General features: G+C 44.5%; 1 protein-coding gene across 1 annotated transcript in view; it reads left to right on the plus strand.

Annotated features, from left to right (window-relative positions):
- The first annotated feature begins 6,167 nt into the window (after positions 1-6,167).
- LOC139281227 (actin-related protein 2/3 complex subunit 1A) overlaps positions 6,168-18,528 on the plus strand; it is a 42,316-nt gene continuing 29,955 nt past the window's right edge. Inside the window, exons 1-2 of the mRNA XM_070901281.1 lie at positions 6,168-6,302; positions 14,751-14,850. Coding sequence (XP_070757382.1) covers positions 14,787-14,850 — 64 coding nt within the window. The 5' untranslated portion in view covers positions 6,168-6,302; positions 14,751-14,786. The remainder of the gene's footprint in view (positions 6,303-14,750; positions 14,851-18,528) is intronic.

An 18,528-nucleotide genomic window follows, 5' to 3' on the forward strand; every position in this document is an offset into this window, starting at 1 on the left:
GAATCCCTTCAATTTGGTTTCCACCCCTGCCACAGTACCAAAACGGTTCTCATCAAAGTCACAAATGACATCCTTTGTGATAAATGTAAACTATCCCTCCTCGTCCTCCTCGACCTGTCTGCAGCCTTTGACACAGTTGACTACTCTATTCTCCTCCAACGCCTCTCTACCATCATCCAGCTGCACTTGCCTGGTTCCATTCCTATCGATTTAATCATAGCCAGAAAATCTACTGCAATGGCTTCTCTTCCCACTCCCGCATTGTTACCTCTGGTGTCCCCCAAGAATCTATCCTTGGCCCCGTCCTATTTCTCATCTATATGCTGCCCCTTGGCGATATAATCCGAAAACATGGAGTCAGTTTCCACATGTACGCTGACGACATCCAGCTCTACCTCACCACCACTTCTCTCGACCCCTCCGTGGTCTCTAAATTGTCAGAATGCTTGTCTGACATCCAGTACTATATAAGCAAGAACTTTCTCCAATTAAGTATTGAAAAGACCAAAGCCATTGTCTTTGGTCCCCGCCACAAACTGCATTCCCTAGCCACTGACTCCATCCCCTCCCTAGCATCTATCTGAGGCTAAACCAGACTGTTCACAACCTAGGCATCATATTTAACCATGAAATTCGTTTTCGGCCACATATCCGTGGCATAACTAAAACCGTCTACTTCCACCTCTGTTACATTGCCTGCCTCCGCCCCTGCCTCAGCTCATCCATAATAGTCTATTACCTCTAGACTTGACTACTCCTACGCACTCCTGGCTGGCCTCCCACATTCTAACTGAGGTAAATTTGAGGTCATCCAAAACTCGGCATCCCTGTGTCCTAACTCACACCGTCCCGATCACCTATTACCCCTATGTTCGCTGACCTACATTGGCTCCCGGTTAACAACGCCTTGATTTCAAAATTCTCGTCCTTATTTACAAATCCCTCCATGGCCTTGCCCCTCCCTATGTAATCTCTTTCAGCCTCACAACCCCACAAGATGTCTGTATTCCTCAAATTATATCCTCTTGAGCATGCCTGATTATAATCGCTCAACCATTGGCGGCCGTGCCTTCAGCTGCCTGGGCCCCAAGCTCTGGAACTCCCTCCCTAAACCTCTCTACCCTCCTTTAAGACGCTCTTTAACACCTACCCTTTTGACCGAGCTTTTGGTCATCTGCTGTAATTTCGTCTTATGTGGCTTAGTGTCAGATTTATGTGTTTTCGTTTATAACACTGCTGTGAAGCGCCTTGGGACGTTTCACTATGTTAAAGGCGCTATTTCAATAAAAGTTGTTGTTATCACATCACAGTTTGTGGGAGCTTGCTGTGCGAAATTGGCTGCTGCGTTTCCTACATTACAACCATGACAACACTTCAAAAAAAAATACTTCATTGGCTGTAAAGCGCTTCGGTACGTCCGGTGGTCGTGAAACTCTTTTGGAGTTTACCTGAAAAAACTTAAACATTAAACCGTGCCACCCGCCCTGGATGACACACCAGATATTTACAAGGCCCTTTTTTTTCTTTTTTGTGGTTTTTTTTGTGTGTTTTTCTTTTTTTTTGGTTTTTTTTTGGGCACTAAAATCACATTTTTTCCTCCAGTGCCCCCTATAAAAGGGGAGGGGGACACTAAAAGCACCGGCAATTAAAACAAATTAAACTTTAAAACATAAAATCAAATTAAAATTTGGTTGCCGGGCGTGACGATGCACTCCAGTCCCTCCGGTGCCCACCTCTCGCGGAAGGCCGCGAGCGTACCGGTGGACACCGCGTGCTCCATCTCCAAGGACACCCTGGACCGGATGTAAGAGCGGAAGAGAGGCAGGCAGTCAGGTTGAACGACCCCCTCGACCGCCCGCTGCCTGGACCGGCTGTTGGCACCCTTGGCCGTGCCCAGGAGCAGTCCTACGAGGAGGCCCTCGGACCTACCCGCTCCCCTCCGCACAGGGTGCCCAAAGATCAGGAGTGTGGGACTGAAGTGCAGCCAGAATTTCAGGAGCAGCCCCTTTAAATAATAAAACAGGGGCTGCAACCTCGTGCATTCCATAAAAACATGGAACACGGACTCTTCCAGACCGCAGAAATTGCAGGCGGCCTGGGAGTCCGTGAACCGGCTTAAAAATTTGTTGCACGGCACTGCTCCGTGCACCACCCTCCAGGCCAAGTCCCCGATGAATAGTGGGAGGACTCCTGCATAGAGTGCCCTCCATCGGGGACCCCCGCCTCCTCCGGACGGCAAGATGGTACGCCATGGCGTGTCCGGACGGCCGGCGAGGATGGCAAAGTTGAGAGTGTGCAGGAGCAGCCCGTACAGGAAACCCCTCCGCGCGGAACTGAAAGGCACGGAGGGGATTTCCTCGAGGCCCGGTGGTCGTGAAACTCTTTTCGAGTTTATCTGTAAAACATAAAACATTAAACCGTGCCACCCGCCCTGGATGACACAGCAGACATTTACAAGGCCCCTTTTTTTTCTTTTTTTGGGTTTTTTTTTTGGGGCGCTAAAATCAAATTTTTTCCGGTGCCCCCTATAAAAGGGAAGGGGACACTAAAAGCACCGGCAATTAAAACAAATTAAACTTTAAAACGTAAAATCAAATTAAAATTTGGTTGCCGGGCGTGATGATGCACTCCAGTCCCTCCGGTGCCCACCTCTCGCGGAAGGCCGCGAGCGTACCGGTGGACACCGCGTGCTCCATCTCCAAGGACACCCTGGATCGGATGTAAGAGCGGAAGAGAGGCAGGCAGTCAGGTTGAACGACCCCCTCGACCGCCCGCTGCCTGGACCGGCTGATGGCACCCTTGGCCGTGCCCAGGAGCAGTCCTACGAGGAGGCCTTCGGACCTACCCGCTCCCCTCCGCACAGGGTGCCCAAAGATCAGGAGAGTGGGACTGAAGTGCAGCCAGAATTTCAGGAGCAGCCCCTTCAAATAATGGAACAGGGGCTGCAACCTTGTGCACTCAATAAAAACATGGAACACGGACTCCTCCAGACCGCAGAAATTGCAGGCGGCCTGGGAGTCCTTGAACCGGCTTAAAAATTTATTGCACGGCACTGCTCCGTGCACCACCCTCCAGGCCAAGTCCCCGATGAATCCGGTGGTCGTGAAACTCTTTTGAGTTTACCTGCAAAACATAAAAACATTAAACGGTGCCACCCGACCTGGGTGACACTCCAGACATTTACAAGGCCCTTTTTTTTGTTTGTTTTTCTTTTTTTTTTTTTTTGGGCACTAAAATCACAATTTTCCCCAGTGCCCCCTTATAAAAGGGAAGGGGGACACTAAAAGCACCGGCAATTAAGACAAATTAAACTTAAAAAACGTAAAATCAAATTAAAATTTGGTTGCCGGGCGTGATGATGCACTCCAGTCCCTCCGGTGCCCACCTCTCGCGGAAGGCCGCGAGCGTACCGGTGGACACCGCGTGCTCCATCTCCAAGGACACCCTGGACCGGATGTAAGAGCGGAAGAGAGGCAGGCAGTCAGGTTGAACGACCCCCTCGACCGCCCGCTGCCTGGACCGGCTGTTGGCACCCTTGGCCGTGCCCAGGAGCAGTCCTACGAGGAGGCCTTCGGACCTACCCGCTCCCCTCCGCACAGGGTGCCCAAAGATCAGGAGAGTGGGACTGAAGTGCAGCCAGAATTTCAGGAGCAGCCCCTTCAAATAATGGAACAGGGGCTGCAACCTTGTGCACTCAATAAAAACATGGAACACGGACTCCTCCAGACCGCAGAAATTGCAGGCGGCCTGGGAGTCCGTGAACCGGCTTAAAAATTTGTTGCACGGCACTGCTCCGTGCACCACCCTCCAGGCCAAGTCCCCGATGAATCCGGTGGTCGTGAAACTCTTTTGAGTTTACCTGCGAAAACATAAAACATTAAACGGTGCCACCCGACCTGGGTGACACTCCAGACATTTACAAGGCCCTTTTTTTTTTTCCCCCCTTTTTTGTGTTTTTTTTTTGTGTTTTTCTTTTTTGGTTTTTTTTTTGGGCACTAAAATCACAATTTTCCCCAGTGCCCCCTATAAAAGGGAAGGGGGACACTAAAAGCACCGGCAATTAAAACAAATTAAACTTAAAAACGTAAAATCAAATTAAAATTTGGTTGCCGGGCGTGATGATGCACTCCAGTCCCTCCGGTGCCCATCTCTCGCGGAAGGCCGCGAGCGTGCCGGTGGACACCGCGTGCTCCATCTCCAAGGACACCCTGGATCGGATGTAAGAGCGGAAGAGAGGCAGGCAGTCAGGTTGAACGACCCCCTCGACCGCCCGCTGCCTGGACCGGCTGATGGCACCCTTGGCCGTGCCCAGGAGCAGTCCTACGAGGAGGCCTTCGGACCTACCCGCTCCCCTCCGCACAGGGTGCCCAAAGATCAGGAGAGTGGGACTGAAGTGCAGCCAGAATTTCAGGAGCAGCCCCTTCAAATAATGGAACAGGGGCTGCAACCTCGTGCATTCAATAAAAACATGGAACACGGACTCCTCCAGACCGCAGAAATTGCAGGTGGCCTGGGAGTCCGTGAACCGGCTTAAAAATTTATTGCACGGCACTGCTCCGTGCACCACCCTCCAGGCCAAGTCCCCGATGAATCCGGTGGTCGTGAAACTCTTTTGAGTTTATCTGCGAAAACATAAAACTTTAAAGAGTGTCACCCGACCTGGGTGACACTCCAGGCATTTACAAGGCCCTTTTTTTTCCCCCCCTTTTTTTTTTTTTTTGTGTTTTTCTTTTTTTGGTTTTTTTTTTTGGGCACTAAAATCACAATTTTTCCCCAGTGCCCCCTATAAAAGGGAAGGGGACACTAAAAGCACCGGCAATTAAAACAAATTAAACTTTAAAACGTAAAATCAAATTAAAATTTGGTTGCCGGGCGTGATGATGCACTCCAGTCCCTCCGGTGCCCACCTCTTCCGGTGGTCGTGAAACTCTTTTAGAGTCTACCTGCGAAAACATAAACATTAAACTGTGCCACCCGACCTGGGTGACACTCCAGACATTTACAAGGCCCATTTTTTTTTTTCCCCCCTTTTTTGTGTTTTTTTTTTTTGTTTTTTTTTTTTGGGCACTAAAATCACAATTTTTCCCCAGTGCCCCCTATAAAAGGGAAGGGGACACTAAAAGCACCGGCAATTAAAACAAATTAACTTTAAAACGTAAAATCAAATTAAAATTTGGTTGCCGGGCGTGATGATGCACTCCAGTCCCTCCGGTGCCCATCTCTCGCGGAAGGCCGCGAGCGTGCCGGTGGACACCGCGTGCTCCATCTCCAAGGACACCCTGGATCGGATGTAAGAGCGGAAGAGAGGCAGGCAGTCAGGTTGAACGACCCCCTCGACCGCCCGCTGCCTGGACCGGCTGATGGCACCCTTGGCCGTGCCCAGGAGCAGTCCTACGAGGAGGCCTTCGGACCTACCCGCTCCCCTCCGCACAGGGTGCCCAAAGATCAGGAGAGTGGGACTGAAGTGCAGCCAGAATTTCAGGAGCAGCCCCTTCAAATAATGGAACAGGGGCTGCAACCTCGTGCATTCAATAAAAACATGGAACACGGACTCCTCCAGACCGCAGAAATTGCAGGTGGCCTGGGAGTCCGTGAACCGGCTTAAAAATTTATTGCACGGCACTGCTCCGTGCACCACCCTCCAGGCCAAGTCCCCGATGAATCCGGTGGTCGTGAAACTCTTTTGAGTTTATCTGCGAAAACATAAAACTTTAAAGAGTGTCACCCGACCTGGGTGACACTCCAGGCATTTACAAGGCCCTTTTTTTTCCCCCCCTTTTTTTTTTTTTTTGTGTTTTTCTTTTTTTGGTTTTTTTTTTTGGGCACTAAAATCACAATTTTTCCCCAGTGCCCCCTATAAAAGGGAAGGGGACACTAAAAGCACCGGCAATTAAAACAAATTAAACTTTAAAACGTAAAATCAAATTAAAATTTGGTTGCCGGGCGTGATGATGCACTCCAGTCCCTCCGGTGCCCACCTCTTCCGGTGGTCGTGAAAGGCGCTTCAAAAATGCACGTCTTTCGTTTAATTAAGCGAGGGTTGCCAGGTAATACTGATACGACTAGAAGGGAGCGCTCCATAGCAACGGCTTTGTGGGCGCGCCGTACGTGCGTGTTCACGTTCTCGGAGCTCCGCATACGTACGTACGTGCGTGTTCGCGTTCCCAGAGCCGCGCGTGCGTGCGCGTCCACGCGGGTGCCGCTCCCGGATCGCCGACAGTCCCGTCTCCGCTTGGCGATCGAATTCGTGTCGACTGACCAGAGTCCGCGAATTCAACCGCGACACCGACACACCGCGCCAGGTAACGGCCCGGCAGGGGAGTCCGCGGAGCCGGGTTCGGGCTGGGCTGTGAGGGGACGGTGGGTGAGGAGAAGTGGGGTGGGGGGGAAATCGAGACAAGGACGCCGGGCCCCAAGTGGGAAAAGAAGCCGTTGAGGCCTAGGCCGGGAAGGAGCCGGCAACCGACCGATAGAGAGGCGGGAGGGCGGCAAGGGCCCGGTCTGCCGCTCGCACTCCGCGGGAACCCCGGCTAGGAAATGACCGCCGAGACCCAGGAAGGAGAATTTTTAAAAAGCTTGGCTTCCACCCACCCCATCATGACCTACCTCCCCCCCCCCCCCCCCGGGGGTCGCGGGACCGGTCCCAGGCTACGGCAGTACCCCGGGACCGCTAACATAACCGAGAAGTTGGAGAGTGAATAAAAATATAGTGCCGGCACAGTTCGCTTCATAGTTACTCCAGCGCCAGGCGGTCAGAGACACTCAGATGTTCCACTGGAGTTCACCAAAGTCCGTTTGCCATTCTGGCCAAACTGAAGCTCAAGTGTTACAACAATTCTCTGTTTAGTGTACTGCAGTAATTCTCTATTCGAACGAATGAAAATCTACATTTTTGTATTCCGCCTTTCTGTATCTACACCCTCAGATGCAATAATTATGGGGATGGGGGCGGGGGGACGATTTGTAAAATCCAGAGCTTTTTATTTAGAGGGAGAGAAAGCCTAAGATGTTAGGAATTTGAGGCATGTGTTTGCATACCTGGCAAAGGATTTGATCAGATTGGTGATGCTCCTCAGAAAGCCATTAGGTATCCGTTGTCACCAAGGAGACCATGTTCTACATTATGTTGTGTTAGCTAATCAATAATATGTAAAGTTTGGGAAGGAATTCATGTGAAAACTTTAAATCTTGTGTGGAGGTTTTCCTTTTTAAATGCATTCACATTTGGGGAATGAGGTTTCACCACAGGGGTTTCAATGAAGCATAATGGGCATGTGACTTTTTCATTCACGTGTATATACCCTTCCAGGTTTAGGTTGTGTTCAGAAAGAGAATGTTGAGCCTTATAGCACTAGAGTAAAGCAGTTATGGGCTTGTTAGTGGTGGTGATTGTGGTGGGAGCAAATTGACATGGTGGATTTAGATTATTTTATTCAAAGCATACTGATGTAAGTGCTATTTTCCTGTAGCGTATTTGTACCAATAAGCAAGCCTATTAGCAATTTTGGTAATAGCTTTTTTTGTTAAATGAATAATACACAAATAGGAAGATAAATAATTTAAATATTGATGGTCAGTTGCAGAGAACAAACTGTAGCAGGTTAAATGTTAGAAAGAACTTGCATTTATATAGCACCTTTCACATTCTTGGGATGCTCCAAAGTGCTTCACAGCCAATTAATTATTTTGAAGTGTAGATACTGTTGTTCTGTAGGCAAGCATGGCAGCCAATTTGTGCGTGACACGGTCCTGCAAACAGCAGTAAAATAAATGATCAATTCCAGTGTTGGTTGAGAGATACATGTTGGCCAGGGCACTGGGAGAATGTCCCTTCACCTCTTTAAATACTACCATGTCTTTTAGATTCACCTGAATAGGCAGGCGGGGTCTCAGTTTAATATCTTGCCTGAAAGGTGGCACTACAAACAATGAAATACTCCCTTAGTAGTTCTGTCCTCAAGTCCCTGGAGTGGGACTTGAACTCATGACCTCTGACAGGTGGGAGTACTACCATTGAACCAAACTGAGATTTTTACTGCATTTTTGCTCCTTATCTCCATCTTAAATGGGCGACCCCTTATTTTGAAACTATGCCGCCAAGTTCTCGATTCTCCCACGAGGGGAAGCATCCTCAATATCTATCCTGTCGAGCCCCCTCAAAATCTTGTATGTTTCAATAAGATCATCTCTCATTCTTCTAAACTCCAGTGACTACAAGCCCAAACTGCTCAACCTTTCCTCATAAGACAATCCCTTCATCCCAGGAACCAATATATAATTTAACTTTGCAATTCTATAAATAACACACTGCATTGCTTATTTTGGAGAGATTTCCACCATGCGCACTCTGCAAAAAACAGTAGTGAATGGAGGAGCTATCAAATGCTCCTTCCACGGAGGAGTCTTGATTTTTATTTAGCATATGGAGTTGGGGTTAGTCACTATCTGTGCCCTGAAATGCCTATTACTACAGAAGGTTGTACTTTGCATTGGTTTTAGATTGGATGTTTGTTTTGAGTTTACGGTTGGATTGTACCAGCCTCGCATGTCTTCAGTGTAATGAGACTTGAGTCATTAGGTTGAAGTCTGAATAGGGTGGGGAACAATAAGATAAGAGAGAAGGAATGTAAAGTGCTCTTGTCGAAGATAAGAATCACAGCAGAAATGAGTTGATTGTGACTGCAGGCCATAAAGCTTTTGCTAAATTATTTTCTTGAAGTTTCAAAAATACTCCGTGACGGCAGTTTAGAGTTGTTTTGCTTGCTTCAAGAATTAGGAAAATTGGAGTTGAAGTTGGGTTATTTAGACTAGTCAACTGCTATGCATTTTACACATCTGTACACACCTTGGTCACTGAATTTAAACAGACAGTTCAGTGCAGTACTGAGGGCGTGTTGCATTTGGTGCAAGTTAAACCAATGCCCAGTCCTCGTGCTTCAGATGGACATAAAAGATCACATGGCCATGGGTCTGACTTTGCAGTTCCCGTGGAGAAATGCCTCCGATCCGCAAATAAAATCCGAGCCTACCTTCTGCCTCCGCATCACAGAGCCTCCCATTCCTGGGCTTCCATGCGTAGACTTGTGCAGAGGCCCACGTATCTCGGGCACATGGGGTTCGCAAGCGCCCTGGGATTGCTTGGGCCAGCCCACGTCATGAAAGTCAGTGGCTCCCCATTCGTGCTTATGGTGATTCCATATGTACATAATCCCCATAAGCATGAATGGGAAATCACATAAAGACACATTTACATATCAAATTAAAAAAAAACATATTTAAAATTAATTAAAATATAATTTGCTTAAACATTTTTTTTAAATGAAATTTTTTGAAAAATAAATGTAAATGTTTTAAAGGGCTAAAAATAACCGTAACTTATTTTTCAAGTGTTTAAATGTTTAAATAATTGAATTTAAAAAAAAAATCATTTAAACACTTGCGCTGGTAAAAGCAGGCGGCGTAAGAATTTCACGAGCATTCACTGGGCAGTACCCAACATTCCACCCGCGAATGCCCTTTTCCCTACGATGGCTACGATCTGTCAGCAAAGTTCTTGACAGATCGCAGGTTCCTGGTTTTCACGCATGTGCTTCGCGTGCGAAAACCCAGTCCTTACGGATGTATACGCACCGGAAAATACAGGCCCATATTTGAAGAACCAGAAGTTCTTTGGTATTCTAGCCAACATTCATCCCTCAAACACCACCAAAATAGATTAACGAGTCACTCATCTCATTGCTGTTTGGAGGATCTTGCACCTTGCCGCCTTTCTGACTCATCATCATCATAGGCAGTCCCTCGAAACAAGGATGACTTGTTTCCACGCCAAAAAAGGATGAATTTACAGGTGTTTCAATGACACAACAGCCGGCACATGGGCTTGACATGCCTTTCTGACTAAAATAACAGTGACTACACTTGAGAAGTAATTAATTGGCTGCAAGCACTTTACAACATCCGGAGGGTGTGAAAAGTACTGTATAAATGCAAATTCTTTCTTTCTCAAGTGCTCAGCTAAAAATAATGTCGTTTATCAAGTGTCTTCATAAGGATATTTAATCAGCAGAAAATGACAGGAGTCAACTACTGTCACCATCCCATTGACTAAGACCTTTTTATACATTTGATCACATATTCAAGTCCTGTTGCACAGAATATTTATGTAATTCAAACAGCAATATTCTAAAATATGTTTTCAGCCTTGGGTGGTCATGGTTGATATCTTTTTTTTATTTGTTCCTGGGATGTGGGCATCACTGGCAAGGCCAGCATTTATTGCCCATCCCTAATTGCCTTTGAGATGATGGCGGTGAGCCACTGCCGTGAACCGCTGCAGTGGTGTTTTTCAAAGCGGTTGTGTACAACTGAGTCAACCACATTGCTGTGGGTCTGGAGTCACATATAAGGACATTAGTCAACAAGATGGGTTTGTACGACAATCCAGTAAGTAATTAATTGAATTTAAATTCCACAGCTGCCGTGGTGGGATTTGAACCCGTGTCTCTGGAGCATTCTTCCAGGCCTCTGGATTACTAGTCCAGTGATGTTATCACGATGCTACGTTCTTCATATGTAATAATGTGATGCTGGACAAGTTCCACAACCTTGTGGAATTCTTTTAGGTTATGGAAATAGTTTAGCAACAAAAGACTGGAATATAATATCTAATTAAGAATATCACTGACTGAAAGGGTGGTAGTGGCAGAAATCCTCACCACATTTAAAAAGTACTTGGATGTGCACTTGAAGTGCTGTAACCTACAGGGCAGTGGACCAAGAGCTGGGAAGTGGGATTAGGCTGGATAGCTCTTTGTTGGCCGGCGCGGACACAATGGGCCCAAGTGGCCTCCTTTCTTGCTGTAAATTTCTATGATTCTATTACACACCTTGGGTTGAAAGAGCAAAATTGTAGATTGAAATGTTAAATCCTATATCAGGATACCACGTTTAACTGTGTTTTCAGTCTCTATCAGCAAAATGTAATGGATATGTGAAATTTACATACTGTTTCCTTGGACTGTGAAAAGCACCCAGCAGTAAAACGATAGAATTTTGATCTACCATACTCAGTGCTTGTTAAGAGCATTTTGAACTATAGAACACTTGGAAGTACTTTTTGGGGTAGTGGGGGAGCAATTTAAGGTGAATGAATGAAGTGCAACATACATGTAGCTTATCGCTCAATATTAAAATGTACTGGCTAATTGTTTTTCTCCATTGCCTATTTATATTAGTGTAATAAATACATTACAGGCCATAGTGCACATAACACAAGTGAAAGATGAGAAAAGTCTGTTGGATCCATCAAAGCTCAACGCATCTAGTCCATTAACTCTCCCTTCATGGCACACAATGTTTCACAGTTTTTCAAAGTTCAAAGTGAAAACTTTTACAAATAATATATCGGAGCACTGATCAAAAGGGACAGGGAGCCAAATGCACAATTGTGCACAAACTAACTTGCGTTGAATCAATATTTAAATCCTGCTGACTGCACATTCAAAGCAGCACCAGCATTATAATATAAAATTGCTGACTGCAATTCAACTACAAATGCTACCATTGCATTCCCACTCAGAATGGTACTAATTTCTGCTCTTCAGCCTTTTACTGTCATCGCTGTTACCTGTGCTTCACAGCAATCCAAGTCTACATGAAAGTGAGATATTGCAATCTTCGTATCAATGAATGGCAGTTAAAACCAGGGCACATTCACCAGCAATAAAACCACAAAGTACAACAGTAATGCCCATTCACTGGTTTTATGTGCTATTTTATCGGTGTTTGACAGTGCTTCCTGTAAAGTGCCTCACAAAGTCATTTCTTAAATCGTGATAGGAATTAAGCTTTTGCGTTGTAAAACAATGGAAATATATACATATGTAGTCTGCTCTTAATTCAGATTATCATATGTTGAATTTTTAGCACAGAATTCCACCGTGCTATATTACTGAATTATAATTATTGATTAATTCAGTTTATTTCAGTTCAAAGAATGTTTCGTGCAAAGAACAACTTTGAATTTCAGTAAACTATATGTAAAAACATTTCATATGAAACTTAGAGATTTCACAGGCTTTTTATCAAACTACAAACACACATGCACAGTGACTGCACTAAACGATTACACCAGTGACAACACTGAAGTTTTATTAATCTGTCACTGCTATGTTACTGTGGCTCATTAACTGGAGTAGGAAGAAGGAATTGAGTGGGTTTTATTTGTGATGTAGTGTTGTCAGTCCTGTGGCTTTAAAATCTGGAAATAAGTAATTTTTAAAGTTGTTTCTGCATGAATGTATTAGGAGTGCTTAAATTAACCTTTTCTCTTTTGCTAGGCACAAAATGGTCAGCCAACTCCAGTTGTCAAAAAGCAAATTCTTGAAATTCTTATGAGTAAAAGTGTTAATCCTAGCTAGCTGGCAGAAAGTGGGATTTTTTTGTTTTTGTTTCAGTTTTGTTAATCAGCATTTCAGTCACCTTTTCAAATGAGGCTCACTGCCAAATGTGTCTCTATCCTAGCGCTGAGATTTGATTTGTCACCAACAATCCCAACATGTTCTGATGGTCTGGGTGAAGAATTAATTTTGGTGACTCTTATGCAGGATGTTCTAAACTGTTCTCCAGTGAAGAATGCCCATTGTTCCTCATTGCTGTAGTGATTGGTTACAAAAGACCGAGTAATGGTTTATCACAATCATCAGTAACATTTACCAGAGTCAGAGTGCACTTACAGCACCAAAGCAGTTGCTTGAATTTGGCATTCTCAAATGGAAGATGCTCTGTTACCCAGGCAACCTTAAATCTCCTGCACAGTCTGTCATTATTAATAATATGGGAATAAAAAGTCTATTTCTCTGATATGAAAGTGCTTTCTATGCTTGGGTGGAATTTCACACATTTATGTTAAGTTGACACTTGAAAGGTGAATTAATTGAGGAATTAGGTACTACAGGAAAACGGCTACACATTCTGTTACAATTAACATTGCTAAAACACCGCTTTTACAAATATCTGTCTGAATCGTGTCCTTTATAGCTATTAAGTGTAAATAAATTCTTGCAAGAAATGTAATTCTTAAATTGGACTTTTGACAACTCTGCTGCACTCTGGTTGTTACTGCTGTGATAGTTTGTTCTCCACATTGCAGACCAGATTTCCTCTGTTAGACCTTTTCTGACAAATACAGGAAAAATCAGTCCCAATATTTACTTAAAGATGGAACAATCAGTCTCTCGCTACTTTGGATGAAAATATTTTCCAGTTACAACTAAGCAGTGCAAGTAAAATAGAAATCCTTGATCAAAATTGAGGACAAAACATGAGCTCTGATTTCGAGAGCAAAATGTTGCTAATCATAGCTGCCTAATTATATTTAATATTTAACACGTGCATTGTCTAGGGAAATTATGCATAGGTTTAATGATTGAGGCCATCATCCTCCAGCACATCATCACTTTTACAGGAGATCGTTTAGGAAGGAAATTATTGAAGATACTAAATTTGTCATGTAAGGTTTCATTTCAATTGCAAATGTATATTTTGTTTTTGAAAGCTAAGTGATGCACTGTAGTTATTATTCTGCCCCATGGTAACTGGAAGAGCGTAGTGTGTCCTCTCCGTTCCATTATAATGGTGTTCAATGACCTTCATTAAACTATGCTTGTCCCTTAGTCAGTCGTACAGGAGATTGGTCCACAAGGTCGGAAGGCACAGAATAGGGACAGCTTCTGATGTTGATTTCTTGTTCCACACACTGGTTCATAATGTGTGGAACAGACTACCTGCAGAGATAGTGGAGTCAGATAGTATTGGTCAATTTGAGAGGGAGCTGGATTATGTTTTGGTGATCAAAGTAGTTGAGGAATAATAAGTAGAGCTATTTTTTGAACTTTAGGACCATCCAGATGGATTACAAAGGTATTTTCCGGGCTCCTACATTCCTATTCTCTGCGTAACTTGTTGGCATCCGGTGATCAAAGACACTTTCAGTGTTCAAATCAAAACAATGATTCAATTCTTTGTGATTCATTCGTATGTTCAGGCTGTAAAGGTGTTTGTGGATGGCTGCTCTGAAACAATTGAAGTACAGATTCTAACCATTCCAGAGCACCCATCCTTTGAACACAATGATTAGAGCGCAGGTTCATACCTGCAGTTTCTCCAAACTTGGTTTTGGCATCTTGGTACGGTACAGTGTATAGGTTAGGTGCTCCTCTTTAAAGAATATCTCTTGTTCGCCTTTGGTTATTTAGAGGCATTAGAGCAGATTAGCTCTCTGCTGGTTCAGCTGGAGAATAGAAAGAAAGACTTGTATTTATATAGCATCTTTCACGACCCCAGCGCTTTACAGCCAATGAAGTACTTTTGAAGTGTAGTCGCTGTTGTAATATAAGAATAATGTATACTGAATAATATATTTCATGAGAAAATCTTAAAGGTTAAAAAAAGCACAGCTAGTGTCGATGTATTCAGACAAAAGGGTAATGTGAAGAGCTGTGATAACAGTTGTTGTCCATTTACTTGATTTTTTTTAAGTCTGTCCTTTTAGAGGTAATACTGATTAGGTGTTGAATCTAGGTGACAGAAAATGTGGCTGCCCTAGTCCTTTCAATAATTGGGAATAGATTACTGAAAATAATACTGGTCAGTGGTGTTTTAAGATTTTAATATGGGGAGAATTAGTACATTTGAATAGATATATGTTCAAAATACTGAAGCATTATTTCGCGCTCTATAAAATCTTACAGGTTCAGTGGCGGTCATAAAGAAGCCTTGACACTAGAATGTCTCGCCACCAATTCTTGTTCGAGCCAATCACATGCCATGCCTGGAATCAAGATCGGACACGTAAGTTATATTATCAGATGTCCCTCTGAATAATCAGTCCTTTGCAGAAAACTGGAAGGATTGTTGATTATGCTAATAATTCTGTGTTTTTACATTGAAGGCAATTTTAAACTGACACTTGTTGGCAGGGGGCTGGTATCTTTGTGCTGCCTCCTCATGTTTATGCTGCTAAATCCATATCCCAGTGGTAAAATGGTAGACCCACAAAATTTGCTGTCTAGTTAGAAGATAATTTAGCCATGTAAACACACAGCCAGTGCATGAATCTCTCATGTTCCATACCGTAAAGGTGCTAGTTCACACCCTGAATTGTGGAAGTTCCACTCAAATAACGACATTCAAAGAGCTTGCACAATTGACAACTTAATTGAACCTGTATAAAAGACCTACTGGGAATTTTAAACGGCTCTACTTAATATGAGAAGTTTTGCACTAACCTTTATTTGTTTAGGGAGTAGCTAGTGACTGATAGAAACATAGAAAATAGGTGCAGGAGCAGGCCATTCAGCCCTTCTAGCCTGCACCGCCATTCAATGAGTTCATGGCTGAACATGAAACTTCAGTACCCTCTTCCTGCTTTCTCGCCATACCCCTTGATCCCCCGAGTAGTAAGGACTTCATCTAACTCCCTTTTGAATATATTTAGTGAATTGGCCTCAACTACTTTCTGTGGTAGAGAATTCCACAGGTTCACCACTCTGGGTGAAGAAGTTTCTCATCTCGGTCCTAAATGGCTTACCCCTTATCCTTAGAATGTGACCCCTGGTTCTGGACTTCCCCAACATTGGGAACATTCTTCCTGCATCCAACCTGTCCAAACCCGTCAGAATTTTAAACGTTTCTATGAGGTCCCCTCTCACTCTTCTGAACTCCAGTGAATACAAGCCCAGTTGATCCAGTCTTTCTTGATAGGTCAGTCCCACCATCCCGGGAATCAGTCTGGTGAATCTTCGCTGCACTCCCTCAATAGCAAGAATGTCCTTCCTCAAGTTAGGAGACCAAAACTGTACACAATACTCCAGGTGTGGCCTCACCAAGGCCCTGCACAACTGTAGCAATACCTCCCTGCCCCTGTACTCAAATCCCCTCGCTATGAAGGCCAACATGCCATTTGCTTTCTTAACCGCCTGCTGTACCTGCATGCCAGCCTTCAATGACTGATGTACCATGACACCCAGGTCTCGTTGCACCTCCCCTTTTCCTAATCTGTCACCATTCAGATAATAGTCTGTCTCTCTGTTTTTACCACCAAAGTGGATAACCTCACCTTTATCCACATTATACTTCATCTGCCACGCATTTGCCCACTCACCTAACCTATCCAAGTCACTCTGCAACCTCATAACATCCTCCTCGCAGCTCACACTGCCACCCAACTTAGTGTCATCCGCAAATTTGGAGATACTACATTTAATCCCCTCGTCTAAATCATTAATGTACAATGTAAACAGCTGGGGCCCCAGCACAGAACCCTGCGGTACCCCACTAGTCACTGCCTGCCATTCTGAAAAGTACCCATTTACTCCTACTCTTTGCTTCCTGTCTGACAACCAGTTCTCAGTCCACGTCAGCACACTACCCCCAATCCCATGTGCTCTAACTTTGCACATTAATCTCCTGTGTGGGACCTTGTCGAAAGCCTTCTGAAAGTCCAAATATACCACATCAACTGGTTCTCCTTTGTCCACTTTACTAGAAACAGCCTCAAAAAATTCCAGAAGATTTGTCAAGCATGATTTCCCTTTCACAAATCCATGCTGACTTGGACCTATCATGTCACCATTTTCCAAATGCGCTGCTATGACATCCTTAATAATTGATTCCATCATTTTACCCACTACTGAGGTCAGGCTGACCGGTCTATAATGCCCTCCTTTCTCTCTCCCTCCTTTTTTAAAAAGTGGGGTTACATTGGCTACCCTCTACTCGATAGGAACTGATCCAGAGTCAATGGAATGTTGGAAAATGACTGTCAATGCATCCGCTATTTTCAAGGCCACCTCTTTAAGTACTCTGGGATGCAGTCCATCAGGCCTTGGGGATTTATCGGCCTTCAATCCCATCAATTTCCCCAACACAATTTCCCGACTAATAAAGATTTCCCTCAGTTCCTCCTCCTTATTAGACCCTCTGACCCCTTTTATATCCGGAAGGTTGTTTGTGTCCTCCTTAGTGAATACTGAACCAAAGTACTTGTTCAATTGGTCTGCCATTTTTTTGTTCCCCGTTATGACTTCCCCTGATTCTGACTGCAGGGGACCTACGTTTGTCTTTACTAACCTTTTTCTCTTTACATACCTATAGAAACTTTTGCAATCCGCCTTAATGTTCCCTGCAAGCTTCTTCTCGTACTCTATTTTCCCTGCCCTAATCAAACCCTTTGTCCTCTTCTGCTGAGTTCTAAATTTCTCCCAGTCCCCAGGTTCGCTGCTATTTCTGGCCAATTTGTATGCCACTTCCTTGGCTTTAATACTATCCCTGATTTCCCTAGATAACCACGGTTGAGCCACCTTCCCTTTTTTATTTTTACGCCAGACAGGAATGTACAATTGTTGTAATTCATCCATGCGGTCTCTAAATGTCTGCCATTGCCCATCCACAGTCAACCCCTTAAGTATCATTCGCCAATCTATCTTAGCCAATTCACGCCTCATACCTTCAAAGTTAGCCTTCTTTAAGTTCTGGACCATGGTCTCTGAATTAACTGTTTCATTCTCCATCCTAATGCAGAATTCCATCATATTATGGTCACTCTTCCCCAAGGTGCCTCGCACAATGAGATTGCTAATTAATCCCCTCTCATTACACAACACCCAGTCTAAGATGGCCTCCCCCCTAGTTGGTTCCTCGACATATTGGTCTAGAAAACCATCCCTTATGCACTCCAGGAAATCCTCCTCCACCGTATTGCTTCCAGTTTGGCTAGCCCAATCTATGTGCATATTAAAGTCACCCATTATAACTGCTGCACCTTTATTGCATACACTCCTAATTTCCTGTTTGATGCCCTCCCCAACATCACTACTACTGTTTGGAGGTCTGTACACAAGTCCCATTAACGTTTTTTGCCCTTTAGTGTTCTGCAGCTCTACCCATATAGATTCCACATCATCCAAGCTAATGTCTTTCCTAACTATTGCATTAATCTCCTCTTTAACCAGCAATGCTACCCCACCTCCTTTTCCTTTTATTCTATCCTTCCTGAATGTTGAATACCCCTGGATGTTGAGTTCCCAGCCCTGATCATCCTGGAGCCACGTCTCCTTAATCCCAACCACATCATATTTGTTAACATCTATTTGCACAGTTAATTCATCCACCTTATTGCGGATACTCCTTGCATTAAGACACAAAGCATTCAGGCTTGTTTTTTTAACACCCTCTATCCTTTTAGAATTTTGCTGTACAGTGGCCCTTTTTGTTCTTTGCCTTGGGTTTCTCTGCCCTCCACTTTTCTTCATCTCCTTTCTGTCTTTTGCTTTTGCCTCCTTTTTGTCTCCCTCTGTCTCCCTGCATAGGTTCCCATCCCCCTGCCATATTAGTTTAACTCCTCCCCAACAGCACTAGCAAACACTCCCCCTAGGACATTGGTTCCGGTCCTGCCCAGGTGCAGACCGTCCGGTTTGTACTGTTCCCACTTCCCCCAGAACCGGTTCCAATGCCCCAGGAATTTGAATC

This window comes from Pristiophorus japonicus, chromosome 15 (genome assembly GCF_044704955.1).
Source record: "Pristiophorus japonicus isolate sPriJap1 chromosome 15, sPriJap1.hap1, whole genome shotgun sequence".
NCBI classification, from domain to species: domain Eukaryota; kingdom Metazoa; phylum Chordata; class Chondrichthyes; family Pristiophoridae; genus Pristiophorus; species Pristiophorus japonicus.